General features: G+C 45.3%; 1 protein-coding gene across 6 annotated transcripts in view; it reads left to right on the top strand.

The window, feature by feature from the left end:
* SLC1A2 (solute carrier family 1 member 2) overlaps window positions 1–12,005 on the top strand; it is a 137,461-nt gene that overhangs the window by 90,835 nt on the left and 34,621 nt on the right. For all 6 annotated transcript variants that reach the window (XM_014851038.3, XM_044750042.2, XM_070487524.1 and 3 more), the window contains 2 exons: window positions 1,435–1,603; window positions 5,922–6,048. In XM_014851038.3, the coding sequence (XP_014706524.2) occupies window positions 1,435–1,603; window positions 5,922–6,048 (296 nt within the window). The remainder of the gene's footprint in view (window positions 1–1,434; window positions 1,604–5,921; window positions 6,049–12,005) is intronic.

Genomic DNA, 12,005 nt, shown 5'->3' with positions numbered 1-12,005 from the left:
ATCCTGGCGGCCACCATTTACTTAGGCCCACGACCATCACTCCTATAAACGCAGGCCTTGGCTGCTTTAGCATTCTCAGGATAGGTCAACAGCTGGCTTCTGGGCCCCCTCTTTCCTGGGAGAATGCCTGTTGCTCACGGAAGCCTCTCTTCTGATCACCGCTGCGTTCTCTCTTCATGCCGACGTCGTCCAGACTGAGCGGTCCGTACCTGCCTGTTCTCCACTCACACGCCCGGCGTGGGCTTCCTCCCTCCCGGCACAGGTGCCTGTGGCCAGGCTGGAACAGACAGTTCCCTGCCTCGCCTCTCCATCTCAGTGAGCTGGTCAGCTCTGCGTGGCCTACTCTTGGACCCAGCTACAACAGGTTTGGGTCCGCACAGTTTATCAAGCGGCGCAGGTGGTGGAAAGAACTCAGTGATGGTCAGGCCATCTGAGTTGAAGTCCCAGTTCTGCCAATAACTCTGTGGCATCTGACAAGTTGCTTGACTTTTCTCTACCTCCTCTTCCACGTCTAGTCGCGGTTCAGCTGTCTGTTGCCTACTCTGTGCTGGCACTGACGTTCTAGGATTCTGCATGAGTTCTATTTTAATGCCCTTGGAGGTAGTGTTTCTCTGGGCTGAGATGTAAGTTTTCACAGTGCTCTGCATGCAGGGTGCCTGGCACCTTTAAAAATAGGACGGCTGCCGCGGATGTCGAGGAAGAGCCTGAGAGGTTCTGGGGAGACCGTTTGCACAGAGATGGCTGAGGAACTTCGAGCAAGGCTTGGAATTACTGCCCAGAAGGAGCGGCTGTCTTCCCATCTTACATTTGGATCTGAAATATAAGCCAGTGGCCCTGCCATGGTGGCTGCTGGCAGCTGGCAAATCTGGCACCCAGAGGGAGATGCCCAGCACAGCCTGGATCTGGAAGGAGCCCAAATGAGAGTTGGTCTGTGAAGACTCTGCCTGACAGGAACCAGGCAGGAAGGAACAAAATAGGCGGGTTGTGAGGTGCTATCTGGCCACCGCCAAGACCTTTGCCTTCCTCTTCTTGACCAGTTCCGGGGCCCATCACAAGGGGCCAGGAGGGTCCTCCAACTAGGCTCACAGTTATGAAGAGCATCCATGATGGACGTTGACATCAGAGAATGAAAGAAGCAGAAATCCATCTCCCAACTTGAAGCTCGCGTCGCGTTACTGGATCACGCATTACAAATAAATGTTATAAATCTTGTAATTATCATGCGATGAGGACAGTCATCTCCCACTGTGTTTGTGCAACAAAACATCACCTTGTCAAGCAGAAACATAAAATATTCCTTAATTTTCATAACTTTGTTTTGATATTTCTTAATTATTTTTTAATATCCTGGGATCTTTAAAATATGTAAGCCGCCAGGCTTTTCGTGACTTTTAGACCAAAGCTCATCTTTATTTTTCCCCCCCTCTCCATTAGATTCAAACAGTGACGAAGAAAGTCCTCGTGGCGCCTCCGGCAGATGAAGAGGGCAATGCCACCAATGCTGTCATCTCCCTGTTGAACGAGACGGTGACAGAGACACCTGAGGAAACAAACGTGGTTATCAAGAAGGGCCTGGAGTTCAAGGACGGCATGAATGTCTTAGGTGGGCAACCTGGTGTTCCTCTCCCTGGTGGAGGCGCCTCAGCTTCCTCAGCAACTGCCAGCCTTCCCTGCATCTCAGCACCTCGGCATCCCTCACTCCCTTCTCAGAAAGCCGATCGCTCTGCTGTCCTCTAGGTGGAGCAGGAGGCTCTCTCTGGGGAGGGTCACTGGGACTGACAGCTGAGAGATGAAGGAAGAGGGAGATGGGCAGGAGCGAGACCATGAGGGGACATCACAGCTCGAGCTCGGTTATGGGAAAAGAGAGGGGATTCACATTCATCAGGCGCGTGCCCTGACTTTCTGCGTGGCACTGGCAAGTCACTTTCTCAGACCCCATTTCGTAACGTTACACATCCTGTTCTTTTATTTCTCAAGCATTTTTTTTTGAGCTGCCCTTGTGTACCAGTGCTGTGTTGTGCATGGAGGAGCCCCACCCCAGCTCTCACAGTCTGTAAACAAATGCAGTGCTGTCAGGAGCATAAGGCATTAGCATTGGTGTCAAAAGGAGCTTATCAAAGGAGATTATTTTGTGTAATTTCCTGGGATTCCAGTGAATCCTTTCCCCTAGACTGGAGCCTTCTTAGCATGCCATCCCAGAGATTCTTTGGCTCTGCAGTTGGACAGACCTGGGCTTGGATCCTTTATGGACCACTCGCTGGTTATTTAACTGTAGGCAAGTTGCTTCACTTCTCTGAGCCTCATTTGTCAAGTGGGGATGAGATTGGCATTTCTCTTGTAGATCATTATGAGGGTTAAATGATACATGCCATATGCTCTATTCACATGAGCTACTGTCATTATTAAAAGTGAGAGGAGAGCTGAGGGGCTCAATCAGAAAACACCCCCAATGGAGGATGGAGACTCGCCATCATGTAGGTGACTCCAATTTTCCCAGTTCTCTCCCCACCCACCCCCTTGGTCCACTCCCCACCATAACCCTCATCCACCATTAGAATGGTGTCCCCAAGACAAGAAAGAGGGATATTTAGCCATAAGCTGGGAGACATGGGGAATCTGGGTGGAAGAAGTATGTTGACCTATGGAAGCAAGATTTCTAAGGATTTGAATGAGAGCTGTTTAGAAATGGATGAGCTCAGTGATCCTTCCACTTTGCCCTCAAGGAGGTTAAATGCCCTGGTCTCCTTAGTAGGGTTGTCAGATAAAATACAGGATGTCCAGTCTCAGCTATTGCATGGGACATACTTATGCTAAAAAAATTATTCATTGTTTATCTGAAATTCAAAAACTTAACTGGTATCCTGTTTTGTTCTAAATTTGATAAACTTGCCCCTTACTCATCCAGAATGGTGGAGAGAACGAGGTAGAGGGAGCAGGATTGCCTAGCCACTGAAAAATGGAAGCTTTATGAAGCTTTATTGGAGGATCGTTTTGTCTGGCCCAGCAGGAAGCAGGTTGGGTGAGTGGGAGTGAGGAAGGAGATAAGCTGATTAGGCTGCCAGGCAATGGGAGATCAATAAACACTGCTGACAATCAGTGGGAGGTGAGAGGAGGAAGGAGAAAGTGGGAGAGGTCCTCTGAGAAGGAGGGATTGCAGATATCCTCGGCATCCACCCCTGAGTAGCTCTTCTCCTCCACTGGCCAGATACCCACAACCCTTTCAGGACCTTCCCAACTCCCCTTGGGCCCTTTGCGCAGGTCATAACGAAAAATCCAATCCCCAAAGTCAAAGTGGCCCCACAGTCTTCTTCACACTCTGGGGAAGGTTGAGGCCATGAGTAATGGGGCCAAGGCTTTGGGGTGAATCATTCGGAAGACTTTTGAGGTCGTTTCCAGAGTCTTGGTGGATTCTGGGAAGTCACATGATCTTTGGCTGTACTGGGGAGTTTCAACACAACTCACTACTCTTTCAACCCTAATGACCAAGTCTAAGAGGGCTTTGTTCAAATGAAACACCCCTGATCCGGTGAGTGAGTTCTATGAGGTGATGTTTATAGAGGAAATGACAAGCTGGACATGAGTTTCCAAGTGCAGATGGCAACTCTGGAAAGCCAAGGGAAGTTAGACTGTTGAGAAACTTCCCATTTACAAATCATGGCTGCAATAAGGTTCTTTCCATGGTCTTCCAAGGGTGGAGATGGTGGCTTTTTTGTTTTTACTTTTGGCTTTGGAAAGTCCCGAGGATCAAACGTTGCAATAAGTGAAGATAAAGCCCTAGCCTCCCACTTCTTTAAGGACTCATTTCTTTCCCCAAAAATCCTCAGACCCACTTCTGGGTTCCACCCTAATTCCAAGTGCTTAAATCAACTCCTGCTAGAGATTTCCCCTTTCAGTATCTCTCTATTGTCCTGATAGATGCGGCCAGTTTCTGCGGACGCTGAGATGGGAGATTTTTTATTACTGTTCTTTGGGACTTTGAGACCTTGCACATTTTTTCTTAAAATTTCCAAATGAAATTAACCAAGTAACACTAGCTATTCTCGGCCAGAATGTTCACAGATTATTTCTCATGACACACCTAGAAAATTCCTCGCCTTGGGCTGAGAGCAGGGCTTTGGAATAGCCTGGATGTGATGTCATATGTTACTGCAGAACTGGGCCACTCTCTCTCAGATCCAATTCTGACTAAACCTTTGCCTGTCCTGGGCTAAAAACTCACTTGTAAGTCACTTGTCAATCTTTCTGGCCAGGAGCTGAAAAGGGAAAATATTAAATACCAAGGATTAACAGTCCTGAGGGCAAGTGCTGGATTCTTTCTGCTGAAGAGAGAAAGGGTCCTGTGAAGGGTAGTGAACAGTCTGGGTTATTATGGGCTTGGTGTGGGGAGGCGAGTGGTTTTGGTGAATAGGGAAACGGCATAATCAGAAATTCGGAGAGGAAGCACTCTCTGCTAAGAGAATCAAATTATAAAGCTGTGTTTACTGATGCAGCCCAAGACTCCAAACATAACTGGACACAGAGGAAACTGGATATAATAGGGAGGGACTGGAAATGAGGCACTGCCAAACCGGGACAGGGTGGATGTGGGGACAAGGAGGGAGAGAGGGAAGAGAGGATGGTCCATACTGCAGTTCAGAGAAAAGGCAGATGGGCAAGCAGTCTTGTAGCCAAAGAGACAGGTACAGTGATATGTAGTCCATGTAAGTAGAAAAAGTCAGAGCCTCAGGACTGACAATAGTGGGTCGGGGTGGGGAGGCCCATGGGACCGGTAATCAGAGATTCGGACAGCCCCCAGGCAGTAATGGGGGTGTCTGTTAGCCATGTAGTGCACCCCAGTTCCTCGGCAGGTCTGGGTGAGACTCCAGTCCGGGAGGTGAGACACTGAGGGCAAAAGGGGTGATGGCAAGAGAGACTCCTCTGGGCGGAAAGAAGCCAGACCTAGCCGTGGAGGAAGCAGAGTGTAAGGCAGCCTCCCAGGACGGATGCCCAGATGCAGGGAATGCGGCAAAAGCCAAGAGAGAGATGAGACCCAAGGCGGGTGTTGGAGTTGGTCCAGGACTTGGGCAGTTTGATGTTGACGTCAAGGTGGAGACAGAGCTCCTCATATCCTTCCGGCCTGGGCTTGGGGTTGACCCTGGAGGCTGAGGGGGACTGGATTTACATGGAAGTCACAGGATGTCAAGTGAAGGGAGAACAAGTCTGAGGGGCCAGGAAGTGGTAAAAGCTATGTTCTCTTTATTCTTCTGAAAAAATGAAAAAGAAAAGCCTTCTAACCATGTTGACCATGAAAAGAATTGTGATAAATTAATAAATAATAGGTTAAATCCAAACAAACTGGGTCTATTGGGATTTCCCAACTGTTCCGGATTTTGCATTGCTTTCCGTTTGATTTTTCGACATTCCTCCTGCCTCTCACATTAGGCAAGTAGCAATAAAAAAATAATTTTATGTTTAGGATTTTTCTAGAGTGAAACATTCCAGCCAGGGATGGATAACACCAAACCAATATAGCCTCAGCCCTGGCAGAGATTTTACTGGCTAATTGGTCTCTGCTATTCAAATATTGGCTCCAAAGGTTGCGTGATAATCCCCAAGTCCCAACAAGCCTGCCTGCGTTAATCTGTGTACTAACGGAATCTGCTCACACATGCTCTCCTAAGTGAGGACGAGGAAGAAGAGAGCACTTTTTCATTTGGAATGAAAATGAGTTCATTTTCTTCAAGAAACTAGCAGTGCTCCAGTCCTATCCTGGGGAAAGGCACTTTCAGTGTGAAATAGAATGCTTTTGTCTTTTAATGGCTGATTCATGGGATAACAGGCAGTGAGAACATGGCGCCATGCATGGGGAATGGTAAAGAAGGCCGGAGAAGAAACACCTACTTTATAATCTGTCCTTCTGTGTAATGTGATTCACCCAACAGGTCTGATAGGATTTTTCATTGCTTTTGGCATCGCCATGGGGAAGATGGGTGAGCAGGCCAAGCTGATGGTGGAATTCTTCAACATCTTGAATGAGATCGTCATGAAGTTAGTGATCATGATCATGTGGTAAGTAGGCTAGCTCTTACTTCACTGTGGTGCAGGGGTGAGAAGGTCTTGGGGTACCCAGAGGATACTGGAGCCCTCCTAGCAGGAAAGGGCGGGTGGGTGTGGACCAAATACATTCTCTTTTTTGGAGCTTCTCCTAGAAAATGGATCAGAAAACCATGGCCCGTGAGCCAAATCCTATCCACCAAGTGTTCTGTGTGGACTGGGAGTTATGTAGGGGTTTTATGTTTTTATGTTGCTGGAAAAATATCAAAGGAAGAATCTTATTCCACAACACATAAAAATGATATGAAATTCACATCCGGTGCTCAAATACAGCTTTATGGGCACACAGCCACACCGTTTGTTCACTTATTGTCCGGGGGTGCTTTTGTGCTAAATGGCAGAGTTGAGTAGTTCTGACCAAAACCGTGTAGCCCGCAAAGCCTAAAATATTTACTCTTTGGCCCTTTATATACAAAGTTTGCTGATTCGTGCCCTGAAAGAAAAAAAAAGACAGAGAGACAAGCTGGAAAAACCAATCAGTAACACTGAAGCTGAGCAGGAGCAGGAAAAAGTCAAGTAAACCCAAGAGAGTAGGGATCTGGCGTGACCCAGGGTGCGTGGAAGAACCACGGCTCCCATATTCTGGTGTCCCAAAGCAATGCTTCTTAGATCTGGGTCACTCATGACTCATAGAGAAGAAAACAGAGGCCATTCTCAGGCCATGCAAGCAAAAGTGAAATCGAGGTGTGTTAGAACTATAAGAGCTTTTGTGAGTGGGGTCCCAGCCTCTCATTTTACAGAAGAGAAAACTCTCGTCCAGAGACACTAACTCTTGATTCTTTATCATCGTGATCATTATAATAATAGAAGCTATCATTTATTGATTTCCTTTTATCTGCCGAGAGCCATGATAAGTGCGTAACATCCATCAAATGGAATCCCAACAACGTGCAGAGATGGTATTATTATTCCCATTTTACAGAAAAGGCAACTGAGGCTCGTAGAGGTGAATTAACTTACCTATGATTATACAGCTAGAGAGAGAGAAAAACTGGAGTTCATACTGATATCAAAATGCTTGCGTAAGTGGGTGGGATTTTTTGTGTGAATCATGTAAGCAGTGTTGTCTCCATTTCCTGTGTGTTTGTGGTCAGTGGTTCTGAAATCCAGGGTAGCCCAGGAGAGCACGAGTCTCCACTCCTTCATCAAGGAGGCTGTGTGCCTTCAGTCACTGGAAACTTCTAGTGTTTTTACATACATTTGTTTCAGACCCCTATGATGGTCCTGTATGCCTGCCTAGGAAAAAAAAAAAAAAAACATGATTAGACCAAACCACATCTGTGTTCTTTTTGCCACAGGCATTCTGGGTTACAGATTCCCCCTGTCTGCATCTTCCTGTCCTACCCTCCTTCCTTTCTCCTCCTCTGATCTTCTTCCACTTCTGTGTGGTGACTTCCACTGAAATCCTTCCTTCTTCTCTCTACTTCCTTTCTTTGACCCCGCTTTCACCTTACCAGCCAGAAATCTATTATTTTTTTCATCACCACAAAACCTAAGCTAGTGATGTGCCTATGGTAAGTTCTTACTAAAACTTTAGGAACGAGTGAGCTAGCTGAAGGCCCCAGGGTCTGAATCAGGAAGACGTTCTTCATGAGTTCATGAACTATATTTAATAGACCTGGCTTGTCCAGATCGTTGCTTAATTGTACTTATAAAACCTAGAAAAGATGCTAATAAAATAATGCGTTCTTCTCGATTATTGGACTGATTCTTCAACTTCCCAGGCAATACTAGATTTCTGAATATTTCTTTTGTGTGAAGAGTTAAAGTCACACACATAGTGATGCTGTAAAAAATATGTTTAAAGTCTTTCAGATCTGTTCTGAGCCTGCTGAGAGTTTAATAAATGATAATACATAAAGCAGAATAGGCCTCCTGCCATGAAACATTAGGATCTACTCTTGTGTCCTAGAATTTCTAGCAGAGTGAGCATCCTTGCTCTAAATGTGCAGTTCACATTTCTGCATTATGATGCCAGTGATGTGGGCAATATATGCAAGTTTCTTCTTTCATCCGCACCAAGGTCATTTCCTCTGAGCCCTCGATGGGGAGGGAATCTTCTAGGAAATCAAGTGAGTCATGGGATAAAGTGTAGCCTCCCTTCTCCCCAGGGTTGGAGGGTAGGGTGGATCAAGAAGTTTCCTATACAATGAATGAAAACTCCTAAAGATTTAGCCTCATATCCCGGGAGTGGAGAGCAACTGTGAGTCAGGAATGAGACCTACGGAAGGATTTCTGACAGCTGTTCAGTTACCTCATGCAGGCAGACAGTCAGAAGGGTGTTACACGAGAGGAGAGGCCAAGTCCACACATTTCTGTCATTCTTTAGCTGCCTTGTCAGCATCAACATTTGATAACGATGTGTGTGAGAAGGTTCTGGATAAAACTGCCAACCATTCTTCAGTGGACTCCTCAAAGATTAAAAAATCAGGGTTCTTTTGTATTCTTCTCCATGTGGTAGTAAGAATAGGAATAATAGAAATATAGCATTGAGATTGTTATTATTCTAATAATTATCATTGTTAAATTGTAACTTAGAGTTATTAAATTCTTGCTATATACTCAGTATTATTTCAGTTACCGTGCTCTACTTGTTTATTATTCAAGAGATAATTACTATTTTCATTATACTTATTATTAAATCATAAGTAAGATTTACCAAGTTCCTGCTATATGCTTAATACTATTCCAATTACTTTACCTGCAGTAACTCATTTATTCCTCACAATAGCACCTAGCAAAATAGGTACTTTTGTCAGCCCTGTTTTCCAGATGAGGAAACTAGGCACAGAGGTTAACTTGCCCAGTGTGGCACAGCTTAAGTAACAGGAGTTGTATGGAATTGTGTCTAACACAACTTCTGTCTAACTTCAGCCTGGACTGAATCCAGGATCCTCCTATTACTAGCTTTAGGTAAGTAAGGCATACTCTAAACCCCAATATCCTGATCTGTAAAATGGGTTCATCATAGAATCCATGCCATAGGGTCGCTGTGAGGATTAGGTGAAATTCTGACCAGTAGTCACAGAGCAATCTCTATGTGTTAGGCCCTGTCCAAGCACTTCACCGGAATTAGTATTATTGTTGTTATTTTGTGACTATCATTACTATCATCAACTCAACCCTTTGTTTCTTCATGTTCATTAATTCTTTAAGAAGCCTACATAGGCCTCTGATTCATCAAAAAAAGAAAAACCCTAATTTTAGTGTGATTTTGATATCCTCATTTTCTGCAAAGTTCTTAAAAACGTTTATTTTCATAATCTAAAAACTTAAACAGAAAGTAAAACTTTTTATAATCTAATCACTATAGGAACATAAAACGAGAAGTGAACTCTCTGCCCACTCTTCCAATTCTCCCTCTCAGTTAACCCACCACCACCATCCATCCACCCATCCACCCAACCACCCACCCACCCATCCATCCATTCATCCATCCATCCATCCATCCATCCACTTTCCTTCCTTCCATCCACCCATCCATCCATCCTTCCTTCCTTCCTTCCTTCCTTCCTTCCATCCACCCATCCATCCATCCTTCCTTCCTTCCTTCCTTCCTTCCTTCCATCTATCCATGCATCCATCCATCCATCCTTCCCTCTTTCCATCTATCCATCCTTCCATCCATCCATCCATCATTCCATTCTTTCACTCTATAAATATTTTTTGAGTATGCCTTCTGTGTCAGTAACAATTTTAGGCACTGGTGATACAATGGTGAATAAGACAGAGTAAGATTCCTGTCCTCATGGAGTTTACAGTCTAGTGATAGAAGAGAGGGAAAAATTAAAGGAAGCAAATAAGAACTGAGAGAGTAAGCAGTGCTACAAAGTCAAATAACAGGAAAGGGCATAGAGAGTGATGGGTGGATGGAAGTAGGGAGTGAACTCTATCAGGAGGGACCGGGGGAGGGCTGTCTGGGAAAGTGACTTTTGAGGAAGACCTGAAGAATGAGAGAGAGGCAGCTCCGTGAAGAATTGAGAGGAGAATTTTCCAGGGGAGGAAGCAGCAAGTTACAGGTTTTTGAGGGTCAGAATGAGGGTCTGGAGTGCGGTTGGTCGGTGAGAGAGGGATGGAAGGCCGTGAAGTTGGAGAGGTGGGCAAGAGGCAGATCCCACAGGCCTCTGTGATGAGTTGGAGTTTTATTTATTTGCAAACGGAAGTCCCTGGAGGGTTACCAAGCCTGGAGACTCTACAAACTGATTTTCACTCCATCCTGATGAAAAGTTCTGATCCACATATGGTAACTCTCAGCAAAAGTCACTCCTTGGATAGCCAGAACACCTTTCCCTAGCTGGACTGGAACAAATGGAGATTTGTGTTGCTTCCAGAGCCAAAGTACAGACAGCACCTTTAGGTAACTCTTGGGGTATGTGTTTAAGTCTTTATTGACAGACTTTTCTAATTCTGAGTTCTCTTGGGATCCATCACAAACTGGTAGGCTGGCGTTGCTGTTGGAAACGTGTGCAACTGAACCAAAGTGGCTTTAGGGCAGGACTGAGGAAGTCCCTCCACTTACCTCCATTCCAAGCATTTGTTCCACAATCTTTCCTGTGCCTAAAAGTCCTGAATTAACTATTTTAGTGGGTTGAAACCAAAGGCCTTAATTGGAGATAAAGTAAATGGTTTCCAAAGGCTAACCTAGTAATATCTACATTTTTTCAGTTGCAGATCATATTTTATTCCTCAAAACACTGATTTCCAAACACATCAGAATTACCTGGGAAACTTGTTTAAAATATAAATGCCCCAAGGCTAGCTCCAGGAAATTCTAACTCAATAGGTATGTGGCGGCCCGGGGAGTCCATGTTGTTATCAGGCAGATCAAGTGAGTCTGAAGCGCGTGTCTATGAATGCACAGAAACACTGACTGAATTCTGGGTATGCTAAGTGCTGTGTTTAAATTTGTGATTTTGGAGTAGAGAGCAGACCTGGGAGGGGCATCTTGGTGGGAACCTTAGGATGATAAGGACTGTGAGTGGAGGCAAGAATGGATGGTACAACAGTAAGAAAAAGATACAGCAGCCCAGTCCTGGATGAATCAGTGGCTTTGAAAGCAGTGCCTAGAGCCGAGGACACAACCAGTCTCAGGGCAGCATGGAAGCCATTCCCTCCCCATAGCTCTATAGTCGTGTCCTTCTGATTTGGAAACTGGACCAACAATTACTGAGCATCGCTTGGCTTCAGAACGCTCACTGGAGCCCTCAGCCTCTTTATGCTCTTTGGTTCATGGCTTTGTTCGTTTGTTTCACCTCAGAAGCTTTGAGTGGTGACCTTGGACCCTGGACATTTGCCATTTTCAATGAGATAATTCATTATCATGGAAACCCAGGAACTCAGAAGCTCCAGATTCTGAGTGGAGGCTTAAGCGACTTGTTTTAAAAACAGGTGCAGGGAAGTAATGTAAAAGGCATCACAGAAGAAAGGCTCTTTCCTTTTCCTTATTAATGCTCATTCTAATCTGGGAGACCGAGGTGTTTGGGTTAAGTAGGGCCCCTGCCTGCCCTGTTTATTTACCCTAATACGCTGCCTTATGGCCTTTGAATAACACTCCATTTAGAGTGAGAACTCATGTTTCTCCCAGCGAGCTGAGTGCTCCGGAGGTCACCTGTTACCTCTCTAACTCTTTTGGCTTAGGATCAAACATGTTCTCCAGGGGGACTCCATAGCCAGGCTTCCTAGGCAGAGAGCCCTAAAAACATTTTCTCTCAGTTCTACAAACTGCTTGTCTCAGAAGAGCAGGAAAATGGAATGGCACCCAAAACAGCTCGTATTTGCGTTTTTTCTGGACATCTTTAAAGAGCGATTGGTGCTTGGGAAAAAAGCAGTCTCTTGGATTATGAAGATAAGTGCCTATTGGCTTTATTGGAAGATGTGTTCTGCTCGGTTGTTTACAATTCCGGTGGACAGAG

Source organism: Equus asinus, chromosome 17 (assembly GCF_041296235.1).
Source record: "Equus asinus isolate D_3611 breed Donkey chromosome 17, EquAss-T2T_v2, whole genome shotgun sequence".
Classification (NCBI taxonomy): domain Eukaryota; kingdom Metazoa; phylum Chordata; class Mammalia; order Perissodactyla; family Equidae; genus Equus; species Equus asinus.
This window is presented reverse-complemented; position numbering and strand designations above follow the sequence as displayed.